This window comes from Bison bison, unplaced genomic scaffold, assembly GCF_000754665.1.
Source record: "Bison bison bison isolate TAMUID 2011002044 unplaced genomic scaffold, Bison_UMD1.0 scf7180017864535, whole genome shotgun sequence".
Classification (NCBI taxonomy): Eukaryota; Metazoa; Chordata; class Mammalia; order Artiodactyla; family Bovidae; genus Bison; species Bison bison.
Window position 1 is genome coordinate 1722039 of NW_011495084.1, and position 12706 is coordinate 1734744.

General features: G+C 36.4%; 1 protein-coding gene across 1 annotated transcript in view; it reads left to right on the forward strand.

The window, feature by feature from the left end:
- The window catches only part of PTPRQ (protein tyrosine phosphatase, receptor type, Q), a 232711-nt gene that overhangs the window by 149191 nt on the left and 70814 nt on the right, over nucleotides 1-12706 (forward strand). Inside the window, exons 28-29 of the mRNA XM_010832015.1 lie at nucleotides 5226-5412; nucleotides 8831-9075. Coding sequence (XP_010830317.1) covers nucleotides 5226-5412; nucleotides 8831-9075 — 432 coding nt within the window. The remainder of the gene's footprint in view (nucleotides 1-5225; nucleotides 5413-8830; nucleotides 9076-12706) is intronic.

Consider the following 12706-nt stretch of genomic DNA (forward strand, 5'->3'; position numbering starts at 1 on the left):
TAGCTAGGGTTAGAATTGGAAATTTCTCCTGGCATCCTGCTTGGGTTTTACTGGAGCTGAAGAGCAATCCCTTCTGGTGGCGTCTGAAGCATTAAATTAGGCAATCCATGGTGAATTCTCCTCCTCCTCTTGCTGTATTTATTCATCTCTTCTTTAACTTTTATGATTTTTTAAAATGCTTTTATATTATTTCTTAAGTGGAAATAATTCTATCTCAAAAGACCTGTCATGATTAAAGGAAAACTTAAAGGATTATTGGTACATTTTTTTCTCCCAGTCTTCAGTTTATGATCCTCCTTTTTTAGAGCACATTTGTGAAGACTTTTAGTTCATAATTAGCCAAAAACAATCAACATGAATGACAAATGCTCCAGGAATATCATTAAAAGCAAATTATAAAATGTTAACACTGTGCTCTATTAACTAGAAGATACTTTATTAGGGAAAATAGCTCTCTCATGGAGTTTGGTTGTATTGAAAGGAGGGAAAAGTAAACCATTAAAAAAAAGGTGATTCATCATCTAATTCTCTCAGTATTCTTACTGAGATTAAAACTGAGTAAGGGAAAGAGAGAAGGATGGAAAGATAACTATTGTAATTGCTTAGTTCGTTTCAGCTACATATTAGCCTCTTCATATGCATTGTATTATTGTATCTTATAACATTTTGATGTAAGTATTATAATCTTACTTTTGCATATAGGAGAACTGAGGCACAGAGATGATTAAAAAAAAAAAAAAAAAAACTTCTCAAACAGTTAAGACCTGGCTAAAACCAGCACAATAGTGTGATGGAAATAGGAAAAACTATCAAAAAAGCAAATAAAATTTGCCAAATTGAAATATGTGCTTACCAAAACACATTTGGATCAAAGACAGCAAAAATTCAAATAGATTCTAACACTTCACAGTTTCCCTAGGATTCTTGGAACTAAAGTGGTCTTCCCTTCATTCTTTCAACACAATTCTAGTTTATTTTTTAAAATTTTGTTTTATATTGGAGCATAGTTGATTAATAATGTTGTGTTAGCTTCAGGGATATAGCAAAGTGTTTCAGTTATCCATATACATGTACCTGCTCTTTTTCAAATCATTTTCCCATTTAGATTATTATAGAATATTGACTGGAGTTCCCTGTACTATATAGTAGGTCCTTGTTGGTTATCTATTTTAAATATAGTAATCTGTACATGTCAATCTCAAACTCCCAGTACAACTTTAAATACATTCAGATGCCAGCACTGTGCTGGGTCCTGGGTCAAACGCACATCTTTTATGGCTCCTACACTGGCAGGCGGGTTCTTTACCACTAGTACCACCTGAGAAGCCCAGAAGTCATTGGCTCCCAGGCCAAAGAACACGTGCCCTTGAATTTAAGATTTATGCTGCACCCTGGCCTCTGCCAAATACCAGCCACAAGGGCATATTGCTCTTCCCTTAAAAGACTTGAAGCAAAAATTGACACTCTTTAATAAAGACATATGGGCTTCCCTGGTGGCTCAGGTGGTAAAGAATCCACCTGTAATGCAGGAGACCTGGGTTCGATCCCTGGTTCGGGAAGATCCCCTGGAGAATGGCATGGCAACCCACTCCAGTACTCTTGCCTGGAAAATCCCCATGGACAGAGGAACCTGGCGGGCTACAGTCCATGGGGTCACAAAGAGTTGGACAGGATTGAGTGACTAAGCACAGCACAATAAAGATATATGGGCTCAGATATCACCCTGGATGATTCTACTGGGAATTGCATTTTCTGGCCTTTTGTTGTTCCTTTTATTTTAAATTTATTATTTAATTGAAAGATAATTGCTTTACAGAATTGTGTTTTCTGCCAAACATCTACATGAATCAGCCAGAGGTATACACATATCCCCTCCCTCTTGAACCTCTCTCCCATCTCCCTTCCCATCCCACCCCTCTAAGTTGATACAGAGCCCTGGTTTGAGTTCCCTGAGCCATACAGCAGATTCCAGTTGGCTGTCTATTTTACATATGGTGATGTAATCTTCCATGTTACTCTTTCCATATATCCCACCTCTCCTTCCTCCCCCACCCCCCTCCGCCGAGTCCGTAAGTCTGTTCTCTGTGTCTATATCTCCATTGCTGCCCTGCAAATAATTTCATCAGTACCATCTTTCTAGACTCCATATATATGCGTTGGTATACGGTATTTGTTTTTCTCTTTCTGACTTACTTCACTGTATAATAGGCTCTAGGTTCATCCACCTCATTAGAACGGACTCAAATGCATGCCATTTTATGGCTGAGTAATATTCCATTGAGTACATGTACCACAGCTCCTTTATCCATTCATCTGTCAGTGGACATCTAGGTTGCTTTCTTGTTCTAGCTATTGTAAGTAGTGCTGCAATGAACATTGGAGTACATGTGTCTTTTTCAATTTTGAGTTCCTCAGGGTATATGCCTAGGAGTGGGATTGCTGGGTCATATGGTGGTTTTATTCCTAGTTTTTTAAGGAATCTCCATACCATCTTCCATACTGGCTCTATCAATTTACATTCCCACCAACAGTGCAAGAGGGTTCCTTTTTCTCCACACCCTCTCCAGCATTTACTGTTTGTAGACTTTTTTGATGATGGACATTCTGACTGGTGTAAGGTGATATCTCATTGTAGTTTTTATTTGCATTTCTCTAATAATGAGTGATGTTGAGCATCTTTTCATGTGTTTGTTACACATCTGTATGTCTTCTTTGGAGAAATGTCTGTTTAAGCCTTTTTCCTACTTTTTGATTGAGTTGTTTGTTTTTCTGGTATTGACTTGAATGAGCTGTTTGTATATTTTGGAAATTAATCCTTTGTCAGTTGTTTCATTTGCTATTATTTTCTTCCATTCTGAGGGTTGTCTTTTTATCCTTTTTATAGTGTCCTTTGTTGTGCAAAAGCTTGTAAGTGTAATTAGGTCCCACTTGTTTATTTTTGTTTTTATTTCCATTACTCTAGGAGGTGGATCATAGAGGGTCTTGCTGTGATTTATGTCATAGAGTGTTCTGCCTGTGTTTTCCTCTAAGAGTTTTATGTTCCTTTTATTTTTTTAACTTACCAAATACTTAGTAGCTTCTTTCCACCAAGACAAAGATGGAAAACGTAAAGTTCTGCTTCCAAGTAACTCACAGTCTAGAACACCAGAATATAGATAATTCTAGAGTATGAGGTAGCCAGTCTTTTCGGAATATAATGTTACAATTAAAGTTTCTGTTATAGGGTACATAATATATAGAGGAGACTGTACAGAGAAGGTTAAATTTAGTAGGCTTAGTGAAGACAGAAAATGAATTTTTGTATGTGCTGCTTTTTGAGGGCACAGTATTCTTTTGGAATTTTACTATATATTTTATAAGATATGGTACATCACATGCATTTTATTTCCTACTTTACTAACTGCGATCTGTTACCATTTTTTAATGAAGGCACTGGAATAATTTAATTTTACTTTATAAGATCAGGTCTCATGACCTTCTCGTAGTGTAGAGAGGTCTGACGGAGAAGGCAATGGCACCCCACTCCAGTACTCTTGCCTGGAAAATCCCATGGATGGAGGAGCCTGGTAGGCTGCCGTCTATGGGGTCACACAGAGTCGGACACGACTGAAGCGACTTAGCAGCATCAGCTGCTAAGGTCTGAACTCTTCAAAGACCTCGGATCAAATCCTATCGCAGTTACCAAGCAGCTATGGTATCTTGAGAAATTCAGCCCAACTCTATAAAATCAGAACTGAAATAGCTCTAGTAGTCAGCTAAGGAACGTGAAGCTAAGTGGTGAGCAGTGATGAGCTGGAGACCCCTACCCCGTTATAAGAGTTACCCATCATTCATCTTTAGATAATTGTTAGCTAGCATACATTTAAGTCTAGTCTTAGGGGAACTTTAAAAAGCCTTATTTGTATGTGATATTTAAATGTTGACGACCAATTAAACACACACTTTCTGCGCAAGGATACATGAAGCTGATCAGTTGGATTCCTACGCTGATCTGTTTTCCTGCCAGTGGAGTATCTTCCCCTACTGCTCTCTCTCAAGATGGTTCGATCTGTTTGATTTTTTTTTTTCAATACTGATATTGTATCTGCTTTTCCTGTGCTTCTTATAGCAATATCTTTTTCAGTTAAAAAACTTAGAAAAGAGAATTTGAAGAAATTCAACAAAATTGAACATATTGAACAAAAATACATCTTTCAAAGTTATAAGAAAGGTTCAAGTTGAAAATGAACTTGTTAGTGAGGACAGTGTATCCAACTTATTTTTAAGTGTTTCAAGTCAAGTACCTGATAGAAGCAGGCATAAGGGGATTTTGAATTATTTATTCATCTCAGGAAAAGTCCTTCTCTTCAGTGCTAGATACGTTAGCTATGTTTAGTCCCTACAGTGAGTAGGCCAGATTCTCTATCAAAGACAGACTGTTTTAATAAATAGTACAACTGTATTTATTGTACCTAAGCATACTCATTTGTACACATTTAATAATTGCATCTATATTAATTGATTCCTTATTTAGTACCATGCATGGTGCTAGATCAGGTTTTCAAACTTCAGTTATGACCACCATTTTAAAAATGAATCGGAATAAAATTTAAAAGAGCAGAAAATATCAAAGTGCATTTTAGAAGTTGTATTTCTGAAAAGCAGTTTGCAGTTATAAAGAATACACATTCACACACATACATCCCGAATGTGTATGGACATTATGTTGCCAAATGTGTTTCACTTTTGTGGGTCACGATAAAAAAAAAAACCCACAAATTTCTTTGCTAACTACTTCAGATCAGTTTTTTTCTAAATCATCAAAATACTATAATTATTTAGATATTATCACCCTGATCTTACATACATAGAAAGTTAAACACAGGGCATAAATGACTTATAGAATGGAAGTTGCTAAGTGACCAGGTTGGGATCTGAACCCTTGATGACTAAATTCATTCCTCTGTAAAACACTGGAGTAGAAGTTTCATTGACTACAGAGATGGTTTTTGCTTTTTCTGATTATTGTGGTTGATTTTTTTCTTTTACTTTCAACTGTTGAAATAACTGCTAGGTAGTAGACTCTTAAAGTAGCACTTTGGATTTCCCAGGACCATCTGACTGTAAATAAAAGAAATTTTAAATCTTGCCTAGAAAGATATACCACTTGTAGCTTTCTATTAATATGTTTTAGTGATTTGTAACTCAAGTGCTGCTTCCTCTATTAGCTATTTTTTTTCTTATAGGTAGATAGTGATGAATTTAATATTTCCTTAATCAAGTCAAATGAAGAAAATAAAACCATAGAAGTTAAAGATTTGGAAATCTTCACAAGGTATTCCGTGGTGATCACTGCATTCACTGGAAATATCAGTGCTGCATATGTGGACGGAAAGTCAAGTGCTGAAATAATTGTTACCACTTTAGAATCAGGTAAGGTATATTTTTCATCATTGCTAAAAATTGACTAAGTGTCTTTCTTACAGTTTCTCACACTCTACCCTACAAAGCATATGTGTTACAAGAAAATTTTAAGCATATAAGCATAAAATTCAATGACTCACTGGGGCTGACAAAAGTGAAGCTTTCTATTTGTATTTTTGAGGCAAAATGGAATTACGTAGTATAGTCAATACTTGTAAATACAGAAATAAATTAGTTCATAATAAGGTATCCAAATGTATTTTTTGTGTGTTTATTTCAACACTAAGTATTTTAAAAGTTGGACAACCTTGCCTAAGAAATGATTTTTCCAACTGTCTATAGCCAATAAAGCTTCACCTTAAATTCTGTTTTAATTATTTATGTCCCATTGTTTAAATGTACATTAAAATAATGATACTCTATTATTAAGGGCTCAGTCAGTAAAGAATCTGCCTGCAATGCAGGAGACCCAGGTTCAATTCATGGGTTGGGAAGATCCCCTGGAGAAGGAAATGGTAACCCACTTCAGTATTCTTGCCTGGAGAATCCCAAGGACAGAGGAGGCTGGCCCAGGCTACTGTCCATGGGGTTGCAAGAGTCAGACACGACTTAGCGACTAAACCACCACCACTCTATTATTAAATTATCTGGGCTTTCCAGGTGCCAAGAACATGCTTGCCAATGCAGGAGACGTGAGAGACATGGGTTTGGTTTTAATCCCTGGGTCGGGAAGATCCCCTGGAGGAAGACATGGCAACCTACTCCAGTATTCTTGCCTGGAGAATCCTATGGACAGAGGAGCCAATTAACCCCCTAGCTATGTTTACCGTATCTGTTCTCTTCACTTAGTCAAGTGCCATGTTTTATTATATAATCTAAGGATTAATGTCAGAATCTGTACAGATTGCTTCAAGTTGGTATGAACAGGGTCTGAGTGGATAGTAAGATTGTAACCTGTGAGAAATTACCGTGGAAAGTCAACTTCCCAGAACTTGCTTGCCCCATCCTCCTTCAGACTCCTGATGTTCTTTGCCAGCAGATATATCTCTGGAAAGAGCACATGAGGGATGTGTTGCTATAGTTTATTTGTTGCTATCTGTAAGGTAAGTATAGGAGGTAAAAAAAAAAATTAGTCTTTTCATTATGCTGTATATTTTATTATCTATAGACTTACCATTCTAAATTGAAAGGTACATCTTATCCTCAGCACCATAAAATTCTACTTGTTTCCATTTAATTGCCATGTATAGTTCAGGTACTTATTTTACTTTTTGCACTTCTCCCTTATCCTGCCCATCTGTGAGAAAAGTTGCTGCTAAACTTGTTCATGTTCATACCCTAAAACTTTGATCAACAATCTTAATGTGACACCTTTTCCAAGGATATTGTAGTTTCATAAATTTTTATTAAACCCCTAAGAGTAGATTTTAGATATGAAAACAAAGATATCTGGAGGATAGGAAGTTCTTTCTAACACTCAGATAATTTTTTCATGTATTCAACTTTAAAGCTGATCCTAATTTTAGGAAATCATCTTTCATAAAAAGAAATATATATATTCTTATATATCATAAAAATGGATAATAGCAATTGTGAAAATGTGTGTTGAACCAATTTAACTTTTATATCAGCTATGCATTTCTTCACATTGTGATATTTGCAAAATAACATATTTATCTGCTTCTCTTTTTTTTTCTGTTATTTATTTACTTATGTTTTGCTTGCCATAGGGAACTATCTCTAGATATCTCTACAAGTGTATATGAATATCTGAGCTATTCATAGTCAAATATGAACAGCCTTCTTCATGGAAATTTGTTACCTAGAATGGAAGAATATATACATTTCAATGTGATTAAAATAAATATGTTCATGCAACCATTAAATTTATTTTAAAAAATACTAATTATATAGTTTGACAAGAACTAGTTCTCACATTTATAAAATAATTTTATTCTGTGTTATTTTTCATAACAATTTATTGATATTTGGCTAGTTATATGTTAGGGCAACTTTTATTTATCAAAAATAAACAGGAATATCTAGAATATATAAAGAAATATTAAAATACAACACTTAAAAAGAATCTAATCAGACAATTGCAGAGGGGACTTCCCTGGCAGTTCAGTATTTAGGACTCCAAGCTGCCACTGCTGGGTGCATGGGTTCAATCCCTGGTCAGGGAACTAAGACCCCACATGCCACATGGCCAAAAAAATGAAAAGAAAACTGACAAAGAACATGAACTGATATTTCACCAGAGAGGAAATATGATTGGCAAATAAACTCAAGATATGTTTTTTCAACACTATTATCTGTTAAGAAAATGTAAATTAAAACCACAATGATACATCAGTATGCATCTACTAGAACAGAAAAAATAATTTTTAAAATAGTAATAATACCAAATGCTGGAAACAGTCCAAAAAGACTGGATCTCTCATACATTGCTAGTGGGAATATAAAAGGGTATAACTACTGATACAATATAAAAATATTTTGGTAATCTGTAAAACTGAACATGCACTCACGATAGATCCACAAGTTACAATCTTAGGCAGCTATCACAGACAATTGAAAACTTAGTGTTCATACAAATATCTTTATATGAATGTTAATAGGCTTATTAGGAATAACGACAAAATAACTGGAAACAACCCAAATGCTTTTATGATTAAACAAATTCTAGTACAGTGGAACACTACTCAGCAATGAAGACAGAATAAACTGTTGCTATACGCAGCAGCTCTGATCTCAAGGTCATTGTGCTGTTGTCTTTGGCAACTAATAAAACTATGCAGGTGGAGACTGACGAGTGTCGAGGAGTCACGGAGTACTAATATAAGGGGAGAGCAAGAGGACTTTTCTTTACGGTGACGGAAGAGTTTTGTATCTTGTTTCTGGTGACGGTTACAGTAGTCTATACATGGAATTAAATTGCATAGAACCATACAAAAATACAGGAAAGCATGAAAAATGGTGAAAATTGAATAAGACCTATAGTCAAGTTAATATGATTGTGCCAGTTCTGTTTCCAGGTTTGATATTTAACTACAGTTATATGAGATGTCACCACTGGGGAAAGCTGGGGGAAGGTAACAGGGAATTGAATGTACGATTTTTGCAACTTCCTGTGAGTCTACATTATTTTTAAGTTCAGTGTCATAGGAGTTCATTCTGTGTAAGACACATACATATAAAAGGCTAAATATATAAGCAAATAAATTGGATCACTGTTATGGTTTCTGTGATCTATAAATGTCAATGATTCTATAATGAACCAGCCATTTTGCTGTTCATAATTACATGATTTGTGTAATACTCTTTGTAAAGAGAAATTTGAGAAAAGTTTGAAGCAAATCAGTTTTATATGGAGATCAAAATGAACACAAATTTTTAAATAATTTTAACTGCTAAATACTTTTAGTCCCTAAGGATCCACCTAACAACATGACATTTCAGAAGATACCAGATGAAGTTACAAAATTTCAGTTAACATTTCTTCCTCCTTCTCAACCAAATGGAAATATCCAAGTGTATCAAGCTTTGGTTTACAGAGAAGATGATCCTACTGCTGTCCAGATTCACAACCTCAGTATCATCCAGAAAACTGACACATCTGTCATTGCGATGTTAGAAGGGCTAAAAGGTGGACATACATACAACATCAGTGTAAGTGTACACAGTTTCTAATTATTCATCTGTTTTACAAAACTGATAGAAAAACTCAGCATTCAAAAATACTGCAGCTTATGGAATACTACATTTTCCTTATCTCTAGGTGGAATTGCTTAAGACATGCCAAGTGAAAAAGATTTGGGGAAACAGAATTGCTGATTTCCTATTTTAATACAGAAAGTCATGTGAAAATATGTAAATAAGAGAAAAGTGTGCACAATTATAGTGGAAATCCAAAAATAAAGCATAAAGAAAACCAACACTAAAAGTTAAAGAGCAGTGATATATAGATAGTTCTGCCTAAAGGGAGACTGTTTCTGTGTGATTATAAATGGAAAATGGAAAAGGAAATAGCAAAAGCAAAGGGCAGAAATAACTATTTGTATGATTGAAATTCACATGTATTTCACACAACTATTGCTAAAAGCATTTTATATCTTAATTCTAAATTATCCATTTTGGAAAGTAAATATATATGTGAGTTCATATACATACACACAGACATAATACACATACAATTTGTTTCACCCTTTCACTATTTTTATAGCATGTCTTGGAATTTTCAAAAAGAACTATATAATTCAGAAAATAATCTATTAAGCAACATAGAACCAACCTAGCTGCTGCTGCTGCTAAGTCGCTTCAGTCGTGTCCGACTCTGTGTGACCCCATAGACGGCAGCCCACCAGGCTCTGCCATCCCTGGGATTCTCCAGGCAAGAACACTGGAGTGGGTTGCCATTTCCTTCTCCAATGCATGAAAGTGAAAAGTGAAAGGGAAGTCACTCAGTCGTGTCCGACTCTTTGTGACCCCATGGACTGCAGCCTACCAGGCTCCTCTGTCCATGGGATTTTCCAGGCAAGAGTACTGGAGTGGGTTGCCATTGCCTTCTCTGAGAACCAACCTAGACAGCATATTAAAAAGCAGAGACATTACTTTGCCAACAAAGGTCTGTCTAGTCAAGGCTATGGTTTTTCCAGTGGTCATGTATGGATGTGAGAGTTGGACTATAAGAAAACTGAGCACCAAAGAACTGATGCTTTTGAACTGTGGTGTTGGAGAAGATTCTTGAGAGTCCCTTGGACTGCAAAGAGATCCAACCAGTCCATCCTAAAGGAGATCAGTCCTGGATGTTCATTGGAAGGACTGATGCTAAAGCCAAAACTCCAATACTTTGGCCACCTGATGGGAAGAGCTGACTCATAGCCTATTATACAGAGTGAAGTAAGCCAGAAAGAAAAACACCAATACAGTATACTAACCCATATATATGGAATTTAGAAAGACGGTAACGATGACCCTGTATGCGAGACAGCAAAAGAGACACAGATGTATAGAACAGTCTTTTGGACTCTGTGGGAGAGGGAGAGGGTGGGATGATTTGGGAGAATGGCATTGAAATATATATAATATCATATATGAAATGAATCGCCAGTCCAGGTTCGATGCAGGATACAGGATGCTTGGGGCTGGTGCACTGGGATGACCCAGAGGGATGGTACAGGGAGGGAGGTGGGAGGGGGGTACGGGATGGGGAACACATGTACACCCGGTGGTGGGATTGTGTTGATGTATGGCAAAACCAATACAATATTGTAAAAAATAATAATAATAATAATAATTAATTAATGATTAAAAAAAATAAATCTGAGAAAAAAAATGAAAAGACCCTGATGCTGGGAAAGATTGAGGGCAGGAGGAGAAGGGGACGACAGAGGATGAGATGGTTGGATGGCATCACCGACTCAATAGACATGGGTTTGGGTGAACTCTGGGCATTGGTGATGGACAGGGAGGCCAGGCATGCCGCGGTTCATGGGGTCGCAGAGTCAGACACGAATGAGCGACTGAACTGAACTGAAATTCAACCTAAGCGTTCAAGTAGCTCAAGTAACTACACAGTCAAGTAACTAATCTTCAACAAACTCTTTATATCAGAAAACTGTCATTAGTAATTTGTGTTATTTCCCCCACTCACTGTATATCTGACTTGCTAGGACTCTTGTTACACATACCATTAAATGGACCCCCATTCTAAAAGATCTGTTAGAGAGAAGGTGGTAGTTAAGAGAAGGAACTGACCTATATTCAAATTCTGGCCCTGCTAGCTTCTTTCAGGGCAGTGTCTGCAAATCTGTGCCTCTTTTTCCTTATCTGAAAAATCAGTAATAGGAATAGTAATTTCTATATAGGATATTAATAGTGATGGGAGGAAACAAATGTTTTGGCTCTCACAAATAAAAGAAAAATAAGAAATAAAGTACAACTAATTCATAATTTTTGAATTATGAGTGGGTCTTCGTTGCAGTGCACGAGCTTCTCATTGCAGTGGCTCCTCTTGCTGCAGAGCACGGGCTCTAGCTGTGTGAGCGTCAGCAGCTGCAGCTCACAGCCTCTAGAGCCCAGGCTCAGTAGTTGTGGCACAGCTTAGCTGCCCTGTGGCACGTAGAATCTTCTCAGACCAGGCATCAAACCTATGTCCCCTGCTCTGGCGTGTGGCCTGTCATTCACTGTACCACCAGCGAAATCGACTAGTTCATAATTTAAAGAAAAATCAATCTTTGGATTATTTGCAAGGTGCAATTTTCATTGTCCTTAACACCTGAGAATTTACTAGAAATGTGTAACTTTCACATGGGTCCTAACCTAATGAGTCAAAACCTATCGATTTTCATTTTCCAGGGTTTGTGAGTGACTTCTTTCCTCACTACAACTTGAGAAGCACTGCCCAACTGTATTATTCCACTTAAATGTTAGGTTGTAAATATAAATAATTAAACACATTTAGCATCACTTTTCATTTTAAATACTTTCTTTTTGAAGTTTACATACACCAGTATATATTTTCTTTATATATTTTTTAAGCGACATTTTATAGGCTTGGTTTATTTACTATACCTGCCACATCATATATGTTACTTTAATTCAATCAAAATACTTCTAAACTGTGCATAGGGTGGAGGGTGGACCACTAATGTATGAAACAAATTTATTAATTCCAGTCAAGATGCATTCTGAATTGTGTTTATTGAATATAATGAAATTGGCAAGAACACAGTCATTATTTTATTAATATATAGCAAGATACAGTGAATTAAAAAAAGAGCCTGTGTCTGCAGCTTCCTAAGCACAAAGTTGATTGAAAGGATTCACATTTGTGTAAATCACCCTCTGCAGATACAAACAGAAATGCTTTATGTGTATATGCTGCATTATGCAGGTTATAGCGTCAGATACTTAGGGGCAGGGGTGAAGCAGGGCAGAGAGGCCAACTTTCAGAGGGATGATTTAATACAGGAAAACTGGGAGGCAGAGGGAATAGGGTTTCATCTCAGAAGGAAAAAAAAAAAAGAATCTTCAATATGGATTTAAAGAAAGCTGGAGTTACCTAGCTACACAGAAAAGGAACAGATGTTAGAGTAGATGAAGAGAGAGTGTAGACACAGTGACTCTTCTGCTCTCTCCTCCTACGGGTTCAAACAGAAGCCACATCTTTCTTAGTCTCTGTGAGGGGCTGTTAGGTCACTGAGCCTTTGTTCTCAGGGCTTAGGACCATAGTATCAGTTGTAAGAACTAGTTTACTGCTAACATTCTTCCTCCATATATTACGTAAATTTAAGTGCAA